At 40.6% G+C, this 27,475-nt stretch overlaps 1 protein-coding gene across 3 annotated transcripts; it reads right to left on the reverse strand.

Annotated features, from left to right (window-relative positions):
• Positions 1–6,820: 6,820 nt before the first annotated feature.
• Positions 6,821–27,430, reverse strand: CFAP206 (cilia and flagella associated protein 206). 3 transcript variants are annotated; one of them, XM_067560683.1, is made up of 13 exons: positions 27,309–27,430; positions 25,506–25,614; positions 25,156–25,239; positions 23,540–23,630; positions 22,053–22,241; positions 20,207–20,365; positions 17,534–17,742; positions 16,546–16,665; positions 13,005–13,203; positions 11,540–11,680; positions 10,316–10,509; positions 9,211–9,354; positions 6,821–7,465 (listed from the first exon to the last, which is right to left on the reverse strand). In XM_067560683.1, exons 2-13 carry the CDS (start codon positions 25,611–25,613, stop codon positions 7,235–7,237), a joined length of 1,869 nt encoding a protein of 622 aa, XP_067416784.1. In that variant the 5' UTR covers position 25,614; positions 27,309–27,430; the 3' UTR covers positions 6,821–7,234. The 3 variants fall into 3 exon arrangements, with proteins under 3 accessions (XP_067416784.1, XP_067416785.1, XP_067416783.1); XM_067560684.1 differs by lacking the exon at positions 16,546–16,665; XM_067560682.1 differs by lacking the exon at positions 27,309–27,430 and having other exon boundaries at positions 25,506–25,628.
• Between the last annotated feature and the right edge of the window lie 45 nt (positions 27,431–27,475).

Consider the following 27,475-nt stretch of genomic DNA (forward strand, 5'->3'; position numbering starts at 1 on the left):
CTACTCCCATGCCCAAAGTTAAGCACATATGTGTTTGCACGATGCGGGCATAAGAAAAGGGGAGCAGATATTTATTCATCAGTTTGGTATCTACTTCTTGTGCAAAATTAAACAGAATGCTGTAAATCATCTCACATTTTTCTAGGCCAAAGCAGGATGGCTGTATGTATAGGGTTTGTTTTTATTTAAGAGCATTGGTTTTAGGGGTAAGCGGAGACAAAAGGGGGAGCTTTACTGAAAAGGCAAATTTGAAGTCCATTATCTGAATGCTTTCAGGTTTTGGTTCAATTTGAATTATTTTTTTAAAGCAAGAAGTTGCACAAAAATTCTGTTCCCAGTGCCAGATAGTTGGAACTAGCAATCAAACTGGGACAGTATATAGGGGTGCAGCCTATCAGCATATCTGGTCTCATGTTTTGAGTTCATGGCAATTGTGATCATTTACACTTTCTGTTGACCTCCGTGGAAGTTGGACAGACTCAATAAGGACAGGAGTTGGGTCAGCTCTACATAGATTATTCTCTTTGAGGATTTCAAAGTGATTTACAAATAGTTAAGACTCACAAAACCCCATTTAGGTATGTGTAAAGCTTCAGCAACAGCATATTAGACATCATACCCTCTCCCAAACAAGAATCCATAGAAGGCAAAGAAAGACTTAGCTGTAGATCTTTGTTATTGTAGGTAATAATTTCTTGTCAGAATTGATAAATTAAAGATATACTTTTTTTTTGCCTAAAGGATTTAACAGTGCCCTATTATTACTTTATAATCTGATATTACTTATTGTATTCAATAAATAAAGGATTAGTAGACTTTTTAAGATAATAAGAGTTGTACCAGGGCAGAGAAGATCAAAGCACTCCGACATGATAGATGTGGGACTAAGAAGTCAAAAGTCACTACGCCTCTATCAGTGATGGAGGTGAGAGGTGAGTTAATTGGAGACTATGGGACAGATCTACACTACTGCTTAAGTCAATCTAATTTAACTCGCTCAGGGGTTTGAAAAATACAATCCCCAAGCAACACAAGTTACAGCAACCTAAGCTCTGTCCATGACGTCGCCATGTTGGTGAGAGAGGCTCTCCCTCCGAATAGTTTCCGCCTCTCGCAGAGGTGGAGTAATTATGCCCTTTGGCACACAGCATCTTCACCAGACGCACTACAACGGTGCAGCTGCATCAGTGCAGCTGTGCTAATGTAGCATATCTAGTGTAGACCTGCCCTGTGTTACACTTATAAACAGCAGGATCTTATTCAGGGGGACAAGATAATACGCCATATTTATAGTGAATACAGAAGTTTCAAAAACCAATCATTGCCTACACACACACACTCATACACACACAGGGTTCTGCAGGTGGAATATAATTACCAGCCTGTGAGTTGCTCGAGCCAGTCCAGTGGCCAGGTGGACTGAACATGAGAATGGAGCCAGGCTCTGTCGGTCGCAAATTCGATGCTCCTAGATGTTTGCAGAACGAACTCGAAGTCCTCATCTTTTTACCCCATATTTATAGTAGTCAGTTCCCATTTGGGCCTATGGAGCTTGCTGTGTCATGCTGCCTCCGCATCCCTGGTGTGATTATCAATCACCCACAATGTTGCAAGCATGACATCTTTCCCTTAGCTCTTCATTTCTGTTTTACACTTTGTCTTGTTCACATCCTTGGGGTGGAATCCTCTGTTCTTTGGGGTCATCTTGATCCGTGTTTTTTGGCCATCTGGATCATAAAAGTTGTTACAACAAAGTCTCTTTACTTCCTCTTGTTATCAGGGAGATTTAGAGTTGCCGCCTTTTCACTTCGTTATCACACATACACCATTCATTTCTCAACCACACAAACTAGCTTCTATTTCAAAGAAAAACAAACTTAAAACAAAAATTACAGCTACAAATTAAAACTATATTCCAACCAAATAATACATGCTAACAAAAAAGGGGGGGAATTACAATCCCACTAAAAAAAAAAAGAAAATGCTAAGGTGGAATCAGCCATCTACAGGGATTCCACTGACATCAAGTAACGGAGTACATTCACAGCAAATGTTCTTTGATATGAACCAAACAGTTGCCTGCATAGCAGAAGGCCCCAGGATGTTTCTAAACAGCAAACAGAACTGCGAGGTGTTACAGGCAGAATGTTCCCAAGCACATGTAAACATAATTATAGAAATAGAGCACCAGGATTTAGGATGTTCAATCATAGTTTCTTAATTACCTCTGCCTCCCGAACAAGACAAAATATCTGTTCTCGGCCTACACCTGTATGACATTTAAATATGCTAACATCACTTGAGGTAGCCCTGACAGTTATAATCTACTTATTTACCATCTTCTTCTGGCCTTGGCCATTCTCCTGCTTGTTCGTTTGTTACTGTCTCTTCATTGCAACATTACTGAGCTCTAAAATAAAAATTGCAAACTATCTAGGTCAGTGGCTTTCCAGACTACTGTACCCATTTCAGGAATCTGATTTGTCTTATGTACTCCCAAGTTTCACCTCATTTAAAAACTACTTGCTTACAAAATCAGACATAAAAATACTAAAGTGTCACAGCACACTATTACTGAAATTGCTTGCTTTCTCATTTTTACCATATAATTATAAAATAAATCAAGTGGAATATAAATATTGTACTTACATTTCAGTGTGTAGTATATAGAGCAGTATAAACAAGTCATTGTATGAAATTTTAGTTTGTACGGACTTCGTTAGTGCTTTGTATATAACCTGTTGTAAAACTAGGCAAATATCTAGATGAGTTGACATACCCCCTGGAAGACCTCTGCATACCCCAGGGTACATGTACCCCTGGTTGAGAACTACTTATCTAGGCACTAGGGGGCTAGTTTTCAGAGATGGTGAACACCAACTAAAGTTAATGAGAGCTGCAGGGGCTCAGCACCCTGAAAATCAGGACCCAGCTCATTTACCATTGTGCAGACTAATCATGGGCAAATATTATTGGTTGGGCAAATGTTATTGAAGCTGGTGAGTAGAACTATCACCCCTCATTTAAGATAGAAACAGTTAATCTCCTTTATGGCAGTCCCCACTTAAAACAAAGGCACATGCGAGTCCACACAGGAATTTGAGCTAAGTGGGCAGAGGGTTTCACTGGGTATTGTTTTGGCTAAATTTGTGGGGGAGAAGCACCCAAGGGAACATGCACAGAAGGAAGCAAAACACACAGCCTAGACAAGCACACTGTGGTGCTGGCTAAAAGAGGGTTGGGGCTGGAAGCAAAGAAATTATCTCCGGTACTCCCAGAGGGGAGAGAATATGTTCATGAGCTCTTCCACCCACAGGCAGTTTGTTCTGTTATTATTTTATTAAAACTGCCTTACATGGATTTGTGCCATTCTTTAAAAATGCAGACAAGGTACCGTTGATTTAACTTTCAACCTAGTTAAGTGGGAAAAGAATTAATATGGGTTTTAAGTGCAACCATGTCTGCGTAGCAACAGCAGTTAATTACTTTGTATGTGAAGGACACTAAGGAACTCCCTAGACCCAGCTATTTGAGTCCCTCAAAGTCATTATGTCAAGTTGTCTGGAGTGGCTCAACAGCATGTGTACTAACCTCAGGGCAGACTGATAAGAAGCAGGGCACAAACCCCAAACTGATTGTGAGTTCTATACTTAGATTTCTCCAACCAACTATTAAGTATAGACTCCTCAGGCCCTATAATAGCCTAACAATGGAATTACAGAATGTCCCCTTGGGTACTCCAGTCTATCTTGCCACCTAAGGAAGCTTGCCTTTGTGACAGATGGTCCCTTACACCAAAAAATCACAATATTCAGGTTACTCCCATCCCCAGAAGATGGGTCACTTACCCCAGGTCATTTGCACTTTAGATCTTATTCCAAAGACAATGCTTGTTGCCAATCCTATAATAAATCGACTAAAGAATTGTTGACTAAGACAAAGAAATTATAGCTATTTGCAAGGTTAAAGCAATTGATATACACGCACAAATGAGTTGTCTTAGGCACCAAAAGGTAATAAAAGGTGCTGTAATATGCAATCTCTGTCTGCCTGCAATGGCTAACCCAGCCAGTGCAGCTGGGGATCCCTTGTTTATGCTTAGAAATCTTGCCCGCCCAAAGTCCAAGCAGCATAGAGATCCAGTTTCTTCTTGTCAGGGATTTTTATTCCCTTCCTCCCAGAGTTCAAACTCATGGCGTGAGTTCACATGCAGGTCTCCTCTTCATGGGAGTGGGAAGAGGGAGAATGATAGAGGAATGCAAACAAAATCTTTGTTCTTTGATGTTTCACAATGGCTTATTTGGTTTCAATGGGCTTTCTTGTGTGCAGGACCTAACACCTTCTGAAGGAAGACAGCATTTTACATTAGTTAATGCTTCTTTCCTGTTTGGTGAGTTACAGTTACAGAGGTATACAATGCGAACACTCAGTATAACCTAATAACATGGGGTACAGATATTATAAGTAAGATTAATATACGCAGCATCCTACAAGAATTTCATAAAGTCTAAACACTAAACACATTATTATAAATCTAATACCTATTTTAGCAATACTAACACACAGGTGAGCCAGCTATGCATTTGTCAGTGTTCAGTTGAGGCCTAGGGGCCTTGGCATGAGTTGGCACTTGGTTCGCCAGCATCACACATTATTAAAAAGATTATTCCCTATATGGCCCGGCATTGTAGATGGAGCTGAATGCTGCACACGAATAAAAGGATAGAGCGAAAACTTAGCATGATTTTGTACAATCACATACCTTAATACATTTTACAGGAGCTAAACAACAACCAGCCGCAACATTTTTAGAAGTGTTTTTCTGTTCATCACCCTTATATATTAAGACGTTATTGCATCTTGACTCATACGTTAAATACAAATTTTCATTCAATTGTAAAATTATCAGGAACATCTGATTTGCCAGACCAGGCAAATATTCTACTAGCCTGTCCTAACAATGATGGAAAAAAACAGAAGGGTATTTTACTTGAATGTAAAAAACAAAAGTTTACCAGGAAAGGAGAATTTTGCTACAATGAAATCTACAACTATATAGTAATTTCTAGGGTGCTTACTACTATTTAGTCACTGAATACAGAATATTCTTAGAAAGCTAGAAATCCTAGAAAACTGGTGTCACAGTTGTCAGAGTGCACATCATGATTTCTGATTCTCCGTTAGCTATGGTTCTGTGCATTATTCTAGAGGGAAAATACCTAGGGGAAAGTTTGATTAGGAAGGATCAAACACACTGGCTGATCTGGTACTGCTGGAGCCAATTTATCTTTACATTCTCAATGATTCTACTCAGAAAAGGAAGATTATAGATAAAGTGTTTGGATGATTTTCCTATAGTTAATTTTACTTCATGTCAATGAGAGTTTTGTTTAACCAAGAACTGGAGGATTGGGGTCAGATTCACAAAGGTACTTAGGTACCTCTCTGCCTCTTTAGACAGCTAAAACTACCATTTAGGCACCACTGACATTCTCAAAACCACTGCTCAGATGCTGCCTAATCCCATAGGCTCCCAAATCTCTATGGCACCTATATTTATGCCAGTGGGTATGCACAAAATCACCTATGTCCTGACACCACCTCAGTGCTTTTGAGCATCTTGGAGACCTAGTGCAACAGAAAGCTCTGATGGCCCCAAAGCAGGATTCTCAACTAGACCTTCCCCTACCTATATTGCCAGTGGTCTCCAGTCCTGTAGGTGTGCTGTAAGCATACCTATAGATTTGGGCTCAGAACACACAAAAAAAGACAGCAAGAGAGAAAGTGTGTCTCACAATACGCAGTAGCCAATAGTTAGGGCATTCATGAGGGATATGGGAGATGCAGATTTAAATCCCCACTCTGCCCAATTTGGAGCACAGATTTGAATCTCACGCTCCAATATCCCACTGGTCGATAGAATCAGTCTCTCTCACTCTGGCCCAATTTTTTTATTCAAAGTGAAATAGCTTCAACACAAGAGCTGGAGAGAGGCCCAGCCCAGAATGCCCAATAGCCTGGCAATCAGGGCACTCACCTGGACCAGCAAAGATTGGATTCAAGTTCTTGCTCCAAATCAGGCATAGGAAAGATTTGAATCTGAGTCTCCCAAAGCCCAGATCACTGTCCTAACCACTGGGCTATCATGGTGTAGAGGCATCTCTCTCTTTCATTTCTCATGATAAAGGACTGACCTGGCTTAGTCGCCTAACTCCAGTATTCATGGCTGAGAATCCTGAGTAGAGGGAGATGCCTCAGTCCAGAACCTAAGACTCTTACCAATGGGTATTACGCACCTAAATACCTCTGAGAATCTGGACCAATGCCCTGCCCTTCTTCTTTGAGTGCTTGCTCATGTCCATTCCACTATAGGTGTGTGCACGCCTCCGTATACAGTTATCCAGAACTTTTTTCCCTTTAGCAGATCCCATAGGGCCAGCTCCAGCGCTCCCTGGAGCCCTGCGCATATGCTAGTTCCAGCAACCGTCACGAGCGGAAAGAAGGAACTAAGGGGGCGTAGGGCCAGCAGCGCCTCATATACCGTGGCATGTGCATGGGGCTCCAGGGGGCGCCGGAGCCGGCCCTACGGGATCTGCTAGGGGGAAAAAAGTTCTGGGTAACCGTGCATGGAGGTGTGCACACATTTATAGTGGAATGGACATGAGCAACACATCTCAAAGAACATCAGTTACTGGTAAGTAACCTTGTTTTTCCCCCTGCATTTCACTTTGGCACTTAACATACAACGCATGTGTAGCGATTTCAGAGCTGAGAATTCCATAAGTAGTGGGGAGCCTAGGCAAAGTGTTGCAACACCTATGTACCTTTCTGAATCTAGCTCTTGGTCCCTATAACTCATAACAGTTATTCTTCTTATAATATAATCAAAGTTCAAAGACAAGGCTCTTAAGGGTAGTGTTATGATGTGCACTCAGGGTATTACAACATTAAAGAATTCCAGAAAACACACACTTCTATAGAAATGCCAGTTTAATTCAGAATTTACAGCCATGTGTGGATTCTACTTTTTTTTTTAATTGAATGTTTCAGGCTTTTTATAATCACTATCACTTAATGCCACTTAGCTGCTCCTAACAGAAACCATGGAGTTTAACAACAGCTACTTGAATCAATGGACATAGAATTCAGCTTACAATACATTACTTCAGAAATCTATTTGAATTTTTAAAAATTCTATATATTACATTTCAGTATGTCTCTATTTAAACTTCATTTAGGTTTCATCAACTGCTCTGGTTAAGTTCACTTTGACCATACAAGTAGTTTGGATTGATCCACCTCGGAGACCTGCCAGGAAAATCTGTGGCCTGGGTACATTGCTAGAGTTGTCATGTCTAGTCTGCGTGCCAAAATCCTTCAGCAGATACACTTGGGTGGAATTATCTCTTCTCATGTGACTGAGATTAGTCTGCACTGAGTGAGTTAGTTTCCTACGCAAATTAGCCTAAATATGAAAACAGAATCAGAATAAGCACAATTTTATTCTTATATTTCACAGAAAAATTATATTTAAGATTTATAGATTAAAATGATCATTTTTTTCTCTTTTACATGTATGGCCCCTAGGTTTAAAAAATTCATAACTGTGGAATATGTCATTTTAGCACCGATCTGCTGTAACAACCTATGTGGAAAAAGCTACAAACAAGTTTTTTGTAAATTCTTCATACTGTAGAGCCAGTGCTTTAAAACCAACTGTCTATTTGTTTCCCTTCTGGTGAACTGTTAACATTAGCAATGATGTAAAAGGATATAAATCATATGGAATAAAGTTGTTATTGTTAGACTGCATGAAATAAACCATAGTATGGGTAATATATAATGAGGAGGGAGTGTCCATGTCAATTGCTCTAATGGATTTGAGATGATGTTTCTATACTTTAAAATACAATTTAAAACAAAGGTCTCAGAGATGAGATCTTCTGGGTAGATATAAGATAAGAATATTATCCCAATGTTGCATGAATCTACCAATGGAAACTGTAGCATGCAGTGCACACTGTAAGAAAAAATGATCTTATTTGAAAGTTACTTATTACTTATTGTTTGGGGTGTTTTTTTAAATTCACAGTCAAAACATGGGAACATACCTGAAATTACTAACAATGGGCCATGTACTTCTATAGCTAATGTCATGATACCTCAAAAACCTGCCTCAAAATTAAAAAACCAACACAAAACGTATTTATTTTGTTGCTGTGCTAGCTTATGTCTCAGAATTGGTCCTGTGCAGAATATGCACCAAAAAAATCACAAACTGGATGATCTGAGTCAACATGGGAGGAGTTGGGATAAAGTGAAAAATAATTTACTATGAAGCAAATTAAGGACCCAATCTTTCTGTGACTTCCACATAGGCCTACTCAAGCAGAGCTCATTTCAGGATCTGGCCCCCTAACAGACAGTAAGTTAATGTTGCTGGGAACAAACTTGGCAGTCAGTTAATTTGTTATTGGCCAGAATACTCAATTTAGTGTTGTAAAATATACACATTTCATTCGATGTCTGAAATCAGACTGCAAAAAGGTGAGAAAAAGCTCAATACACATTTTCATATACAATGAACAGTTATTATAGATTCTCTCATCTGCGCAGTCATGTAGCATATTTTCTTCAACTCACCCGCTATACTTTCATAATCACCTCTCTTAGTGGTGTTTCTATTCACACTTTACCATAGTTTACTAGTTACTACAACTTTTTTTCTTGTGACTTGGTGATATTATATTTATTAATGTAATAAATATACATTTATACTATTTGATCATTGTAGCCCTTTTTGAATCATTTTACTACAAAGCGAAGTTATGGCATATTACCTCCAAAAGGTTAAGCAGTCTACATTAGTTAAGCTGGTTGAGTGCAGAGTAGCATCCTAAAAAATTCACTATTAACTGAAAGGATCTTACAACTTAAATAATATGTCAGAGATTTTAGAACCAATGGATCTAGCCCCAAAAATATTGCTCAAATAAAAAACAAACAAAAGTTTAAGGGGGGGAAAAGGCTTTTGAAATAGGGTTATGAAATATAGTGAAATAAGATCAAATAGAAAATGATTACAGAGACTTAACTCTTTCCATAGACTTTAAGGCTAGAAGAGATCATTATGATCATCTAGTCTGACCTCCTGCCAAACATATGCCAAATTTTGAAAGCCTTAATCTTTCAGATAATACTGATACAAACCAATTTTATGGCTTTTCTCCTCAGTTCCCATTCATTCCACTCATAGGACTTAACAATAGTTGGAGGCAATATATGGGTGTCAGTCTGAGCACTGCTGTCGCATTTGGTGATTGGTTTCATTGAACGTTTATCTCCACTTCTGACCTGGATATAGGTATTAATTAGGAGAATCCATAAGTCACAGTGAAAAAAAATGACATGTAGACACAGCAAAGTATTTTTTTTTAAGAAACAGGAATCTGAGAATAGTGAAAGTTTAAAGACTTGAATACAAAATATAAAAATCTATTAGTAACTAGTGGTTAATAATCATCTTATGTTCAGATAGTATCTGTCATTCCTGAGGATCCTAAAGTACTTTACAGATTTAAACTAAAATACAAAATTTATGGAGGGCTTGGTGAAAAGTAGCTACCACTGGGGCAAAGCCTAGCACCTGTTTAACAGCACGTAGGACAATTAAATGAAGAATACAATATCCAACTGAAACTGCAGGGGGAATTTAAAAAGCAGAATGCCAAGTTGTCCAAGTTGGAATTTGTCCAGGACACCAACATTAACACCCATATGCTAAGATTTTAAAAAATATAATTTATGGTTTCTTTCCCCAAATGACATTTTTCCCTATTACAGTAAACAGGAATCAACAAATGGGCTCCAACTTGTGCTGACAAAGTCAAGCTGTTCATATTTGTCCACAGTACTTAATTACACAGGCCCCTCTCCTCCCTTATATGAATTACTCCTGCAAAGGGGGACAGGAAACATTACCCACAGAATTTCTCTGGACTGAAGGTGGAAGAATGCTGTCACCACTGAATTTCCTTGGCCATACCCCTGTAGAGTTTAAGAGTGAACAGTTTCCCAGACGTAATGCCCCTCATCTATATACCAAAGACTAGGATCTGCTGGATCCCCTTGTACTCTCTTTGCTGTGTAGAGGATTACATATGTCTTCAGACAAAGTATTGTCTCCACAAAACTTATTTTCTCTATATCCCACTAATTACAGTGTGCCTAGGTCCCAGCACTTTTCACTGAATCAAAAGGGCAGATAGGTCAGTGTCACATTATCTATTCAACAGGGGATGCAAGCAGTGAATACCTGTGAATAAGGAGCAAGGGATTCAAACTGATGATGAAGCTCAAGCAGCTGAATGAGCTCTGCACATTCTTTTGCTTTATCTCCAATCAACTGAATGAATGTATCTGGGTTTTGGGCAAAAATATATGCTGATTCCTTGGAACTGAAAGTGTAATATTTCTCCTTATGTTTCAAAATTCCAATAGCAGGATTTCCTAACAAATGAAAGAAAAACAAGAGTGAACCAATAAATCATTTAACGCACAGGGCTCCTATAATCATGAGTATACATTTACTTCAACCAGCTCTTACTCCATCGCTTTTGAAATTGTAATAGAACCTAGAATCTAAACCTTTTTCAATATTAAGAAATCATCTCCATTACATAGTAGAATTAGATACAGTGAAAGTCAGCTTCTACAAACCAACAAAACTGATGATGACCATCTTACATCCAGTTCCCCGATAGGGATAATGGTATCTACCTCCTTTGTAAAGTGCTTTGAAATTTACTGATGAAATGTGCTAGGTAAGAGCTAAATATTATAGTCTGAATCATACTTAAATTATAACCAGAAAGACTATTAGGACTTTATCATCCATATGTATCAAGTTAATATAAAATATGTTCCCTTCCATGTATATTACACATACCTGTGCAAATGTCTGTCCTGCAAATCTCCTATGGAAAGCTGATTGTGATTCAATTACTCTTTTATCTCAAAGGATAATACTAAGTAGGTCAGGGAAGCTGGATTACCATTAAAGAAGTCTTGTTTTTCCTGCTACAGAGTGGTATTCCTCCTCCTCCTCCTCTTCCCCCCCCCCCCAAAAAAAAAAAAAAAAAAAAAAAAAAAAGCCCAATATGAAACAAAACCATTAGTTATATCTAAAGAAGTGACAGGATCACTAAAAAAGATCAGCAGGTAGAGACAATATTTGAGCTGAAGAGGTTGCTGGACAAAACAAATAAACAACATAGCCAAGTCCAGAACATATGGCTATATATAATTGTAATTTCACACACTCAAAAACACAGAGGATTATTAGAACTATATGTTAGCTATAAAGTGCAGAAATGTTCAATGAATTATTCTGGTTTGCACTCTGGCATAGAAGGAAACACACAGACTATATGGCGTTAAATTTTACTTTTTGCTAGTTTATGCATATATACATCAAGAAAAAGATTTAACTATAGGCACCAATAATATAAATAAATAATAATAATACTACAGAACAGACCTGGGAGGAGAAGGCCATCTTTCTCAGCAAGTGTGTGAGCACAGAATCCACGGTACTGGATTAACAATTGATCAAAATTAGCTGTGGTTTCTGGAAAAAGCCACTCTTCTTTCTTGAAATCAGAAACATTTACTTTGATTCCTGAAAGAGAATTTGGCAAGGGAAAGATGACAATAAAAATACATGATGCCTAAAATGTGATTTAATGGGAATCTCAAAGGGAGTCCAATCACACTCTTAACACATTGTGGCCTGAGGTGTTGAACTCCCACAGATCCACTAGCTTCCATAAGAGTGGGAATGCTTAGCACTTCTGAAGATCAAGCCCCAGTACACGATGGCCTATTTATTTTTTGGTGCAGACTGCCTCCAGACATTCTAGTATTGTAGGTTTTTCCTGGAAGCATATGGCACAAAGAGAAGATGTAATCTAATAATTTCACTCTTTGTTTTAAACTCACCCATTTGTTTCAAATCCATTACAGCAGAACTTGGTCAATCAGTAGAGACATCTCCCTAAACAAATATTTCTGGTAACCTAATATCCCTAATGAATGAAACCGGGTTTTTTTTTCCATCTCAGAGGTTTTAGAAGGTATAAACAGACAAAACACAAAGAATCCTGAACGATTAAAGTGCAGGACATTTCTAAACTCAATGTGGCATTTTAATTGGATGTGTTTATACAGCTACTTCAATAATAGTTAAAGCTGTACTTTATTATAAAAATTCGTACCTAACTGCAGACTTTTTTTTTGTATTTAATGTTTATATTATGGTAGCACCCAGATGCTCCAACAGGGATCAGGGTCCCACTGTAGTAAGTATTATGCAAAAATATATGAAGGTATCTAAGGCTTACAAGTTAACAAAGAATAATTTGGTAGCTCATGTCATAAGAGGAACTTTAAAAATTGCATCTGAATACCATCTTACATGCTCTTCCCAAGAGTGTTGCTGGCAAAATTTCAAATATAGCATTGACAGGAACTTAGTTTAGATGAAAAAGGGTCTGATCTCACTCCCACATAAATTAGTGGCAAGTGTCCATTGACAGGAATAGGAGCAGTCCCAGGTATAGCAGCACAGGACTGATAATGTAGGAGAAGAAACAGCAGCACTATACCTGGGAGCATATATTGGTGTCCAAGCACTGTTTTCCTCTTAGTTTTCAGAGGATGTGTACCAATTATATGTAAATATGTTTTTATCAAGTAAGTAAGAGTCCAATTCTGTAAAGTATTAATCGCTCCTATGTGGTCCTGAGCACCCCCCAATTATGCTGACTTCAACAGGACTATTGGCATGAGTAAAGACCCCTATGTCAGTAAAGATCTGCAAGGTCAGGCCCTGAGAAGCCAGCTCCAGCTTAGATTGGAATGTTGCACGTTTTACAAACAGGATTTTAGTCACAAAATCATTCAAGAACTCAAAGGGAAAAGGGAAGTGTAATAGCTTTCAGTACCCATGGTTTCCTTTATCCTTTGCTCGTCACTTTTCACAGTTACTCCTTCGAGAAGCGACTCCATCACATCATCAGGAAAGAGTAGTGCATGGATTCCTAAGAACTGCTGTAGACTGACTGTCAAATTAGTGAGGAAACTCAGCAGCAATATCTCATCCTGAAAGCTAGTCCATAGGTTAGATAGTGCTAGAAAGATAGGCTAGAAAATAAAAAGAGAGATCTGAAATCTATATTTGCTTTGTCTATAAAATAAAACAAACATGGTAAACAACAGTCACAAATACAAGACTGTTAAACAAAAGGACCCAGTGCTGCATGCCTGCTGCACTTGGAAATCCCAGTGGAGGGCTTCCAGGATCAGGCCCAAATTCTAGAAATTATTTAAATTTACTTCAAAAATAATAAAACAACATTTTGGGGAAATGTTGGAGGCCATTTTCTGAATTATATTGGAAAAGAGCCCTCTCCCCAAATATAATAACAGACACAAAAAAGGAAGATAAGCAGAGCAAGGCAATAAAGAAGAAATTCCTTTATTCAGGTTATTTATATGGCTAACTATCAAAAACTAACAAACACACTTAGATGTAGACAAATATCAACCTTTGCTCTTCTCAGTTTCCTTCAGTCCCAAAATAATTTAGTACAGATAGAGATTTCAAAGACAGTGGCAGAAAATGGGCCTGTTGTAATATATTTGAACTCATTGAGGAAATGGCCAGCAGAAAATAATTACATTCCTGACTATGCTGAATAGATTTTGAATGTTAACACTGGAATGTCCAAGTTTTCAGGTCTTAGCACAGTAGAAAAGGGATCCCCCACCAACAGAAATACATTCAATTAACTTAAAATTCATCCTAGCACATTAGCAGATGCATGTTAATAAAACCATGATAAGAACTGATATGGGAGTTAACTTTGTTGTTCATCAGCACCATTACTGTGAAATGCTGTGGACACAAGAAACTAAAGTAGAGGAATGGCAGAAAAACAATTTTTACTGTAAACACCATCATAACTATCTTGAATTAAATTGTTGGAAAAAACAAGGTTACCTACTAGTAACTGATATTCTTCAACATGTGTTGCTCATGTCCATTCCACTCTAGGTGTGTGCACGCCTCCGTGCACAGCTACCGGAACTTTTTTCCCCTTAGCAGATCCCATAGGGCCGACTCTGGTGCCTCCTGGAGTCCCACGCACATGAGGCACTGCCGGCCTTACGCCCCCTCAGTCCCTTCTTTCTGCCAACTCTGACGGCGGGGACGGGGTTGTGGAATGGACATGAGCAACACATCTCGAAGAACATCAGTTACTGATAAGTAACCCTGTTTTCTTCTTCGAGTGATTGCTCATGTCCATTCCACTATAGGTGACTAACAAGCAGTACCTTGGAGGTGGGCCGGAGTTAGCAGTGAGCTGCCTGCAGCCCAGCTCCGCTGAAGCCCACTCCTTCCCGTGCCTTGGACAGAGGCATGGTGGGAAGTGAAGGTCTGTACCGCCAGCCTGGCAACTGCTTTGCAGATGCCCTGCCCTAGCACTCCTGCTAGGAAGGCTGAAGATGGTGCTTGAGTACTGTTGGGGGAGCTTTGGTGGTGCCCGGAAGCAGCACCTTCACCTGCTCGTAGCCGAACACGATGCAGGAAGTTATTCACAAGGAAAATGCGCCCGTGGAGACCGGTGAAGCTTTCATCCGGTCGGCTGCTGCGACGAAGAGCTGCATCGCTCTCCAGAACGGCCTCGTACATCTGATGTAGAAGCCAGGGCCCCACTTGCGTTCTAGCGAGTGCTGCCTCCTCCTCTCCTCCGAACCGTGTGGTTCGGGGAAACCTGGGGAGAATATACGATTGGTCCAATGAGACTGGGCAACCACATTGGGCCAGAGGGCCTGGTGAAGTCTCACTGAACCTTATCTTGTAGACTACAGTATGAGGAAAGAGCTCTGTGGTCAGAGCTCTGATTCTGGAGACCTTCCTTGCCACCTTCCCGGACGGCCAGAGTAGAGGGCATGACGCCCTGGGTTTCAGGGGGGGGAAGAGGGCCCATTGCCCAGGAAGGACCAGGTCGAGATCCCAGGGAAGCCCAATGTCGCAGGCTTACAGATAGAGCCTCCCACCCCCTTCACGGGCCGAACTGCCATCTGACGGGAGGACCACAATCCCCACTCGAGCAGCTGATGGAAGGCTGATATGGCTGCTAGGTGGGCCTTCAGGGAGACCACAGTCAGTCCCTGGAGCTTTAGCTGCAGCAGGTATTTCCCGGATCGCCTATACTGGCAAGAGGCCGGGCAGAGTATCTCAGGACTGCTCCCGGCAGGCAACAGCCACTTCCACTTAACCTGGTACAGGGCCTGCGTGGAGAGTTTCCTGCTATCCATTGGTACACACTGGGCTTGTTCTGAGCAGCTCGCTCATCGCCTCTCAGCCACCGACCTATCACTCCCCAAGGTGTCGGGGATCCAGGTCTGGGCACCACAGGTGACCGTGATCGTGGGAGCTGGAATCGTGCTGGCTCAGAGGCTCCCAAGGCAGGCAATTGAGAAATCCAGCAGCATGGTGAACCCATGCCGGTGTGGCCAGCCGGAACAATCGGGATGGCATCTGATTAGCCCTTCCTAGTTGAGCAAGACTGTATGCAGGAGGGGAGGGCAGGAGAGCGAATATAAAGGTCTGTGATCACTATGGACGAATGGCGTTGGTGAGTGCCTCTGCCCCTTTACCATGGAGGGAGCAGCACCGTGGACACTTCGTGCTGCAGACCAATACAGACTGATTCCCTTTGGGGAAACCCCCCTCCCGATGGTCGTAGACATTCTTAGTAGGTGCAGCAACCCCTCGTGGTGAGGAAGAGCGACCCCTTGACGCGGTACACCTCGCCATTCCTCACCCCTTAAGAACTAACCATGAGGAAACAGCCCTAGTTTCAAAATAATATGGATAGAAGACTCTGAGCCAGGGCTATTCCAGCATAATACAATAGTGAAGCATCATTAACATAAAAATCACTTCTCTGAATATTTTTACCTACTATTGTTACAAGTAATATTTAAGGCTACTATCATGAAAAGGTTAAAGAAAATCTCTCTTTAGTGCTAGTCTATGCATTTGACAGAACTACTGGCATAATCATTTTCTCTGTTTATCTATAGTCAGTTTTCTCTGTATTTTATGAGTCTTTCACAAAGCAACTGAGAAGAAAGAGAAATATTAAAATATAGGAAAATGTGTTTATAAAACCACAATTACTGACACAACTCATGGCAGATGTAATAACAGAAACTCCTTTTAACACTTTTTTAAAAGCAAATGACTAGATTTTAAGATAGCAGTGCCCTTTGAACATTACCTGGAACTAATGACAAGGGCTATTAGACAGACACAGAAAATAAGATCTTTTTTCCTAATTCAACATGAAATGTATGTGAACCAAGTCACATGATATTCAGCATAAGTATTTTGTTAGTATTGTAATCAATAAAAATGATTTTTCTAATCTACTTTTTTTCAGAAAATAATACTTTTCCATTTCAAATGCTTACAAAAACTTGTGATGTAGGTACAGCTGTCTTTGCTTGAACAGTGTTTTTTAACTGCTCTATTTGTGCTGCAAACTGCTTGTCCATCATTTCAACTTCTCGCGCACATGTGATCACATCAGACTGGAAAGAGAACGTACTTTAGGTAAGGAGTGTTACAGTCACAGAAAAATAAATAGCTAGCAGAAGCTATTTGGATCTTTGCATTCTGACTCTTTTGGGACAGTTATATTTTAAGGGGTGGCATGCAACACAACTTCTAAATAAAGTCAGAATTTTATGGCCAAAAGGGACCACTAGATCATCTAATTTGATCTCCTATAGATCACAGACCACAAATACCATCCAGCACCCACACACTAAACCTAACCACCTAAATTAAATCAAAATATTACAACCCACAGGAGACTAGACTATTTTATGCCACAGGCAGAGAACAGGAGGCCTCCGCAATGGCAGGGAATGATTAAATGAGATATACTCAGATACTCCTGTAAAATAACCTGTACCTACACACTATATAGGAAGGCGAAAACCAACCAAGGTCACTGCTAATCTGAGGTGGGGGGAAATTCCTTCCTGACCCCACATATGGCAAACAGTTTGACCTGGAGCATGTGAGCAAGAACCAGCTAGCCAAGTACCTGACAGAGAGACTGCTCAGTGCCAACTCATAGCTCTGGACCTCCCCATCTAATATCCCATGTCCAGCAGTGTTCATCCCTGATGCTTCAGAGGAAGGAGTTAAAAAAACATCCACTCAGAATACATTGGGTATGTGTGAAATCTCTTCCGGACCCCTGCAGGTGGCTGACCAAATCACTGAAGCATGAACTTTTAATATATCATTCCAGCTGCACAGTTCAAACACAGCACCAGGATTTCCTTCCTCAAACATATACCCCTATTCTACTTCGTAAAATGAAATTCACAATTAAATTTCGTATTCAGATATCCTAAAGAATCCATAAGATACAATGTGATATCTCACCAAAATGATGCAGAGGAAAGCTTCATGTTGTCTCACATTGAACAGTGCTTCCTTTAACATAGATGATCTAGCTTCTATATTTTTGGGTGGGCTCTCATGCATCATTTCCAAGATAGCTGTGTAGCGGTATGCCAGATCTTGGGAGGCATGAAGCTCTGCATCAATAGGCTGCATGGCTGCTGGGATGGCTTCATTCAGAATAGCTGGCACTATTTATACAGATTTAATGTGAGATACATAGCAAGGTAACAGATATAGAAAAACATCATGGTAATCATGACTAGATAGCTAATATTTTAGTTTCAATACTTTGATCAGAGGAATCGTCCAACAAATTTCTGAGTGCAAGTTCTGATTCTGAAACATCCACATTTACAAAGTTTGTTCACAAGACCCAATTATTACACACACTGCTGGTCAAATGGTTCTTAAAAATGACAACTCTAATGTGAAGAAAATACTACAGTATAGTCTAGGATTATGGAAAATTAGCTTTTCAGAATGCCTTGGTTCAATTTTGGGCTCTTCCACAAATTTTCTGTGTAACCTTGGGTAAATTTCTTATGTGCTTCAGTTTTCCCATCTGTGAAATTGGGATAATAACAATACTTCCCTGCATTCCCCCGTTGTGGGAATGAATTAATTCACATTTCTGAGATGTTCACATAGTACAGTAATGGGGGCTATCTAAACCCAGATAGACGGATAAAAACATAATATTGCTTGTTAAAACGAACTACTTTTGCTGTTACACAGCATTACAAAAAACCCACAAAATTCCATAAACTGCACAATGGGAGTCCAAAATCTTTGAGATTAATTAACACTTCTTCCTTGGAGCTCATTATCCAAGGAAGGTATAAAAAGCTTGCATCCACTACATTCTCCATTTGGACATGCAAACAGAGGCATCTGTGCATGCAAGAGATAAGTGGGCACAACTATCTGCTCTGAGTGTGCAATGTGGGGTTTCGTTATGCATTCCTCTTTATATCTGACTTAACATTAAAGCACAGGCAAGCAGCAGAGGCAGTATGGTGTAGTGGTTAGACTCAAATAGGCGATCTGAGTGGCAAAATTGTTCATTTCTATTCAGTCAGCTCTGCCCACAATTTGCTGTATGATCTTTAGAAAAAAAATCACATACATCTCTCCAATTAATCTCTATTTTTCAATCTGTAAAGTGGGGTAATAAATATGGATATACGTACGTAAAGAGCATTAAGAACCTTGAATTACAGGTGCTCAAAGTGCAAAGTATTATCTTGGTTATCCAAATAATTAATAGAATATTTGATTATTAGCCTGTTGCAGATCAACTCACAGTATATGTTACTATTTATTTTTGTATAGCATCATTCATTCAGAGGTATTAGAACATTTTACAGGTAGTCTGATAGTTTAACTGTATTTTCATATACAGGCTATTAAGTTACAAAATATCATATATACTGCAATCTTATTTCCACTGAACTGCCATTTAAATAATAATTCTGATACATTTAGCAGTGAAATATTTAATAACATTGGTTGCTTGTGATTGTGGGGTGCAGGGCTCAACAGCCATGGGGCTCACTTCTGGCTTATGTTCTTAAAGCTCACGCTTCAGAGTTTCAGTCAGCTACCAGCAGTGGTCAAAAAGGGATTTCCTCCCCTTCCCAATGTATTTTGGGAGGTTTTTTTAAATCTTCTGAAGCATCAGGGATAGCCACAACTGGAGATGGGCCAGTGGGTGGGCCAGTGCTATGAGGTGTCACCGAGCATTCTCTCTCTCAGGTGCTTGGCTGGCTGGTTCTTGCTCATATGCTCAGGGTCTAATTAATCACCACATATGGGGTCATGAAATAATTTTTTCCCATATCAGATTGGCACTGACCTTGAGGGAGGGTGAGGAAGGGTCGCCTTCTCTGCAGCACATGGATATGGGTCATTTACTTGCCAGGATTATCTGGGTATTTCTCATTTAATCATTTTCCTGCACTGCAGGACCCTCCAGCACTCGTGCACCTTGGTCCTTCCTATTCTTGGTCAGTGGCACATAACAGTCTAGTCTCCTGTGGGTCTCATTTAGTTTAGTGTCATTTCTGTTGCTGGGTCTAGTGTTCAGGTGTTGGTGGCCTGTGATATACAGAAGGTCAGACTAGATGATCTAGTGGTCCCTTCTGGCCTTAAACTCTATGACTCTATATTTTAAAGGGGGATTCAAAAATAAGAGCAACAGGGAAGTTTAGTCATCTCTTTGGGCTTGTTTTAGTCTATCTGGCTGCAAACTCAAAAAGATACCAGTGCATCAGTTTACACTGTTATAGTTATCTAAACAGCCAGAAGGGCTCAAGACTTAAAGAGATTTTTAAGTATTCAGGAAGAATCGGGAGAAATTAGCCTAAATTATCTGAATTTATGTATTTTCTGTCCCACGGATTTCTAACATCTCTTGCAATATTAGATTAAATGTATGCTCTACTGTAAATATTTTGACAGTACCCTTCAGACATTTACATTGATAGGCCTTAAGCATTATACAATTCATTCGTCTAATAGTCAGTTTGTTTTTCCTTCAGGTTTACTGACACTGGGCCAAATCCTGATCATCTTGAGTAGCATAAAATCACAGGGCTATTGGAAAGAAGAGACAGGTTCAGGCTCATAATTTTAATTCACTAATATACCTACAGTCATCAATGCCTTCTCCTCCTTTACCACAGTCCTTGTTGAATAATCGAATTCCTGTGACAATCATGGTGAGTTCTTTCAGTTGTCGCTCTTTGTCCTTCTTACTGAGAGAGAGAAAAACACCCAGCTCTGTTTGGGGAAACACACTCTGCAGGGCAGCTGAAAAGATTTAAAAAATAACAGCACATGTAAGAAGGAAACTGAAAATACAAGGGAAGCAAAACGAACAACTCCTTATGGATAATTGTGAAAAGAGCAGAGTGTATTCTAGATCTGGAGAGAAGAGGTGTTTATGCACTCACAAATTAATAATTTTACCGCACCTATCGCTGGAGACTAGCAAATAATGAAGCATACAGGCTGAGACGCTATCAAGCTACTTTATGCCACAGAAATTATTTAACTGAAACTCAAATTATTAGTAGCAAATATTTTTAAAACTGCCCCAATTTACAATATTTATTAGTGTAAGCCAGGTCTGAGTGTCTCAGTGGCACTCTCCCTGCTCAGCAGCTGAAAGGGTGGTACTTTATTTGCATGGGCTTTGTATTTGCATGAGTACAATTAAGTATTTAGCATAACTTACCTAGGTGCTGAGCATAATGGGAAATGGTTAGCAGGGCTGGTTTTGGGCTACCAACCACTTTTGTGTTAACTGCTGGGGTAATGAAATGTTGTCCTTCAATTGTATGAACAGATGTCAGCAAAGCTGTGCTTAGTCTGTTATGATGAAATCTGCACCCTAAACTAAACAGAGCTCCACAAGGGTGGCAGACAGATGTTTCAGCCTGGAAACAGGGGGAGATGGAGCAGTCTCCTATGGGTATTGCACTGGCCTTGGCAAAGGAGTGATATTTGCCGCCTCCTTGTTGTTAAAAGGTAGAATTAATAACTCATCTTGGAGCCTTTTGTTTCTTGAAAGCAGGGACAGTGCCTGTATGTCAGCAGAAGGTTTACCCATGAGCTGAAATCACTAAGCTGCAATCACTAAGAGCTGAACCAGTAGAGGATCTGGGAAACCTTGCCTGACAACTAACAGAGCTGAGTGAGCACCAAGCAGCTCTGGTCGGAGGCTGGCACAGTCGGTACCAGTCTGGTGCAGTCAGTAGAGAGGTTGGCACAGTCTGTGCCAGTGCAGTCTGCAGAGAGGCCGGCACAGTTAGTGCTAGCCTGGTCAGCAGTTGGCAGAGGGGCCGGCACAGTCGGTGCCAGCCCGGTACACTCTGCTGGAGCCAGGTGCGGTTGGTGCTAGCAGTCGGTGGGAAACAGGCGTGGTCGCTGCCAGTGGTCGGGGAGTCAGCGAGGCCCGAAGGCGGTAGGAGACAACAGCAGAGGGGGAAGAAGGAAGGGAGAGGTGAAGGACACGCCCTGTACTCTGGGATGGGTTTGGCTCATTGAATTCATGAACTCTGTTCGCACTGTTTTCCCAAACCAGTGCTGTTACCTCTCTTTTGCTATTAAAAGTTTTCTTTCTACACGCAGACTCTGTGCTTGCGAGAGGGGAAGTATTGCCCTTTGGGGGGCACCCAGGGGATAGTGTGTAATTTCCCAGGTGACTGGGTGGGGGCTCGAGTGAGTTTGGTGTTGTATCATTGACAGGGACCCCTAGATATAGAACCCGGTCCTTGCTGCTGCCAACTCGGTTACATTAGTATCTGAGCAATTGGAATTTTTAATAAAAGAGTCAGACAGCCTGATTCCCAACTAACACCAGTTTCACATCAGGAAACTCCACTGAAGTTAGTAGAGTTATTCCAGATCTACATTGTGTAAGAGCAGAATCAGGCACAGACTTTATTCTTCCATAAGGGATGCCCACTATCACATACTTTGACTGATTACTGACCTGTTGCCTCCCTAACAACCTTGATGTCTGTAGGGGATCCGAGGCCAGACCGTAGCAGGACATAGCTCACAATCTTTCGGTAAATGCTCTCCAGCTCTTCTCGTGTACGAGCACGATTATCTGTGATTTCTCTGCTCACAGGGGCCAGCCTGGCCTCTAGAATGCGATGCTGCTCATTAAGTAACTCAACTGGGAAGAACAAAGATTTGAGAAGTGCTATATTAGAGCCAATTATTATTCTCATTTTTGATGTAACCTACAATAGAGTAACATAATTTTCACTGGACTGAACATCCTGTTTGTGCATTTTGGAGCAGCTCCAAATCCCAGTGGCCTTTGAATCAGGCACTTCATTTGACTAATTTTAAAAAATCCACCATTAAAGCCAGTGCTAGCCAGGAAAATCTTTCAAATATTTTTCATAGTTTAGCATGCTGCCCTATGAATGCCCCATGCCTCTCTGTCCCATGAATATTGCATGTCACTGTAACTCATTGTCCCCCTTCTCTTTCCCTCCTCCTACCCATACCACCTCTGCCATGTTAAGTCACTAGGAGTGGGCACTGATCAGAGGCAGCATACTTGGCTTTGCCAATTATATATAAATATTATATCTGCCTAATTCACTGGGATTGTAATATTTTTATTTTGTGAAATAATCTCTGATCTATGCAAACTCAATCCATTTAAATTAGACGGCCCAATAATGCTGATTCTTCTCAATTATGAAAATCAATAAAAGGCCAAATTCTGCTCTCTGGTCTCACGAGTGCACGTCTAGAGCAATTCCACTAAAGTCAATGGACCAGTGTAACTGAAAGAAGAATTTGGCACAAAGAACCTAGAACGTTGCCTTTTTATAAAGGTAAATCTCTCTCTCAAAAAAGCTAATGTATTCTGGCTTCCAAGTCCATTATACATTTCTTCTATGTTATATTCATGCTGTAACACTGTACTTCCCATGATAGACCTATCCTATTATCTACCCAGGTTCTTATTGCATCCATCCCGGAGGATCCAGTACAGTGTTCAAAGATGATTGAATTGATTATGCTGGAGCTCAAAATTTCACCAGTTTAAAAAGCCGCCCCCCTCACAACAGTCAAATAAGTTGAGATGCTGCATAGTTTTGTGGACTGAACACGGGCCTGGGAGCCAAATTCTCCTGAGATCTTATGCCAGCTCTGTCACTTATTTATTCTGTGGCCTTGGGCAACACTACTGCCTCAGTTTCCCCACCTCTAAAACAGGGAAAGTAATACCTCAAGGCATATTACAAGAACTCTTTTTTAAGTAGTTATTTAATTTTCAGCCATATAGTTTTGTCTACACTTTCAAGTTCATTTTATTATCTTATTTTGCTTTACTGTAACATGCATGTAGTACTTTAATAAAGATTAATATTAAAATACAAATGAAACAATATAATTAGATACAAGTTTTATTATCTCACACTCATATTTAATATTTGTACATAATAAAATTACCTCGGTTTGTATAATTCATATCAAAGTAAACTTGCATCTTAATAGTGTCCAAGGATGGAGTTGCTGTGTCAAGAAGTCTACTAACACAGAGCTAAGAAGAGAGTTATAAAAGTTAATTACTTCTAACCACTTAAGAGATTTCTGAAATATCAATAGCAATGTTACTGTTTTGACAACAGCAATGGAGCCTTCCTTTTCTCATTCTCCCAACATAAAATGATGAATAAGTACGTAAATGATGAATACACTGCCCTTAGGAAATGCAGAATCCATTCCTTGTCTACAGAACCATGAGAATGAAATATGATGCTAGTTTTCAAAAGGCTTCAAAGGAATCTTAGGAAATTGATCAGGTAGCTAAAAATAACCAGCTTACAAAAGGGTATTATTTAGCATTTGTTAAGTGCTGATAGGATGTTCAATTCCACAGACAAATCTCCTGATTAAAGCCATTAAAAGATGCTTCCAATATTTCTGTCTGCTATTCCCAGTCTCTCCCTGTATGAGCCATCCCCAGGAGCTGTGCAAACAAATCAGATGTAGATTCCTTGTTTTATTATATAAGTAAGATAGAGGTAGAGAAAAATTTTTCCTTTACTGTTAGGATAATGGTGTAATACTGTTCAGTGTGGCATTAGTGGACTCCATCTTGTTAGTTTCTTGAAGTAAGCTCTTTCCTGAAACTTGTACTATTGAACCTAAAAATACCTTAATAAATTCTCTCTGTGTGAGTGAGGAATGTATGTGCAAGGCATAAAAAGACACCAACTTAAATTGCTCTAACAACAGAAAGGGGAGTAAAGACACCAACTGCCATCCTAACCCTGAAGGCCGAAGAATACCTATCAACAACCCTAAAGTGCAAATTAACAACCCTAAAGTACAGAAGGATCCACCCTGAGAACAAAGTACAAAAATAAGAAAACAGTCATGCTTTCAATTAGCTGGTAATTAACAACTATACTGAACCTAGAGGCAGCATGACACAGCAACATGAAAGCCAGCACGTATAAAAGATGGGTAAAAACATGGAAACCTTAGGTCTCATTCTGCAATTGTCATCTTGGAGCATCGGATTCATGACTGACAGAGGCCTGGCTCCCTCCTCATGCCCAGCCTAGTTGGCCACTAGGCTGGCTCGAGCAACACATAAAAGGACCAGCTTGCAGAACTTTATGTGTGTGTGAATTTAACTGCTTTTTGATATTCTTACATGTACAATAAATGTGGCATATTGCCTTGTCCCCCTGAATAAGATCCCACTAGTCTTTTCTTTTACAAGTATAACACCTGTCTCTCCCCATCTCTCCAATATCTGGTTATACTACAGCTCTAAGAGGCAAAAAATATTTAATTCATCTAATCTTCATCTAGCCTCTAATAATTATGCTAAAATCTCAGTCATTTACCATAACAATCACTTTAACCAGTAGTTAGATTGTTTAGATTTCCCAATGCATATATAACAATACTGGTAGCTTTCAATAATTGTATATGTTAGCCTGTGGAAGGCAATGGCAGGTATGTTTTGTTATGATAAATACACAGCAGATGTAGAAATAAAACAAACATAAGTGCTTAAAGTTTCTGAACTTTTGGAGACTTTTCAGAATTACCTTAATAAGTTTTTGCACATCATTTTTTGTGAGGGTTCGATCAACATTAAACTCATTCTTTGGATCCAAAACAACAGCTTTCACCTGCAGATTAGCAAAAAATGTTATTGGGGGACTAGTCATTGTGAGCAAAATTAAGTCCTTGCAAGGCTAGAGCCTAAGAACAGATTTGGATGTGTAGCTTAGGCACACAGGTTTGAAAATTGTGGCCAATGTGCTCAACTGCTAAATCTTTGTACCTGTACTTGTCTGTTTAGTGAAAATTGTTATTAATCTTAGGGAGATATTAACATGACCTGAAGGCATTTAAATAAAATAATCAATGGCTAAAATATTAATTTTGTTCTTACCATGAAAGCCACCAAGGTTTCAGACACAGTTTGTCCTTTCACGGCACACTCTTGTCCTATTTCACGAATGATATTCTTTATGACACTTTCAGCCTGAGAGTGAGACATTCTGGACCAATACATTAACAGGTTTGATGTTTATTACAATGCATCATACATTTGTCTTTTATCCCGTTTTCCCCACTGCAACGTTTACTGACAGTAGTGAGATTACCTATTCTCTTTTAACACTCTCAGCTTCTTAAATTCTCAATAACAACTTGACTCTGTAGCAGAGATGACTTATGGTTGATTGGACCACAAGTGACAAGAATATTTCTAAACAATAAGAAACCTAATGTAGAACAAGACTAGAAGGAAAAACACAAAAGCTGATTATAAAGGATATGTTTATAATATGTTTTGTCTGACAGATGGAATATTTCTTATTAGATGAACAGAACTAACTCAACAATCAACACAAAAGTAGGTAAAAATACATCAGCTTTAAGGCAACAAAAATATTTTTCACATCAGCAGAGATCTCCTTGGAATCTGAGGGAACAAAAATCTCACTACAATCATTAACAGTATCTCTGGCACATGAGGTAGAATTCTGACCAGGACAAATAGATGCCTTTTGTTTGTAAAATAATGGCAAATTATTGAAGTACAGGTTATTTATCATCCTCAGGATTCCAATGACAGTTCTGAGAATTTCCAGTTTTCCATGTGTTTAAGAAATGAGATAAAACTATTAATTAATCTGTTTGTTTAACTGTGAGATGATTAGGAATTCCAATTATTTGGATCAGGCAACTGGTAAGAAGTTGAACCTTCTACATCACTGGTATGAGGATGTTGCACCTTCTACATACAAATACAGATCTACCTGGGTGACTGAATACTGTTATTCTCTGATGGATATTCTGTGTGAAGTAAAAGTGTTGGTCTCAGTTCAGTTCCTAGTTGACAGGTGCCTTCAATTAGAGCTAGTGGGAAAATAGGATTTTTTTTCTTTTACATATATTTATGAAAAATCTGTGCCCAATTTTTTTTCCTTTTCAACCATATTTTCCTACAATATACCACAGTTAGCACCAAATCACATCTTTTTTGGAAGTCTCAGAAAAGGCCATGGAAATTTAACTATACTCATACCCTATAGCAGTGGTCCTCAAACTTTTTGTATCGGTGACCCCTTTCACACAGCAAGCCTCTGAATGCAACCCCTCGCCCCCGTGGGTGCCTGCCCCTGACCCCCAGGGGCTCCCCACTCTTTGCCCCTATCGCCTGCCGGGGAAACAGACCTGCATGCACAGAGCAACGGGTACTGCTGCTTGCTCCCCTCTCGAACACTGCTCCTCCACCCACTCCTAGGGGGCTGTGAGGTGGGGGAGCTCCCCGCATCCCGGTGACACGTTCCCCACCTGGGTTGTGTAAGGGGAGGGCAGAGAGCAGCAGCGCCTGATGCTCGCCTCACAGCACTGCCCAGGTGGGGAAAGTGACCCGCACGCAGGGAGCCCTGGCCTCGCTTTTTCTCGCTTCCTCCCCTTGGGGGGCCGCGTTGGAACTTGTGGGGGAGGGGGGAGCAGTAGCTGACTATCGCCCCCTCCCCTCAGGTTCCTCTGCGCGCCCCCTGCCCCCGCCGCACGGTTCTGCGCCAGCGAAGCGGCATTTTCACTCCCTCGGGAGCCTGCCTGCGCGCGGGGCGAGCTCCCCCGCCGCCCCCACGAGGACCCCGGCCTCTTCCCGACCCCATGAGCGATTCCCAGCCTCCGCTGCCGCCCGGCCTCCCTTTGGCCAAACCAACGGCCGCGTTACCTGCCCCAGCCGGCCTGGGGCTTCTTGGGCTAGTCGTAGCCCGCCCGCCACCCGCGTTTCCATGGAGATAGAACGCGGCTCCCAGTCCCAGCGGGCGGGGCTGCTCTCCGAGGCGGGGCGGCCCTACGGCGCGGCGATTGGCTGCTCCGCTGGACATGGCTGGGACT

Source organism: Emydura macquarii, unplaced genomic scaffold (assembly GCF_026122565.2).
Source record: "Emydura macquarii macquarii isolate MOO-44397 ecotype Brisbane River unplaced genomic scaffold, CSIRO-AGI_Emac_v2 contig_2297, whole genome shotgun sequence".
In the NCBI taxonomy this organism is placed as follows: domain Eukaryota; kingdom Metazoa; phylum Chordata; order Testudines; family Chelidae; genus Emydura; species Emydura macquarii.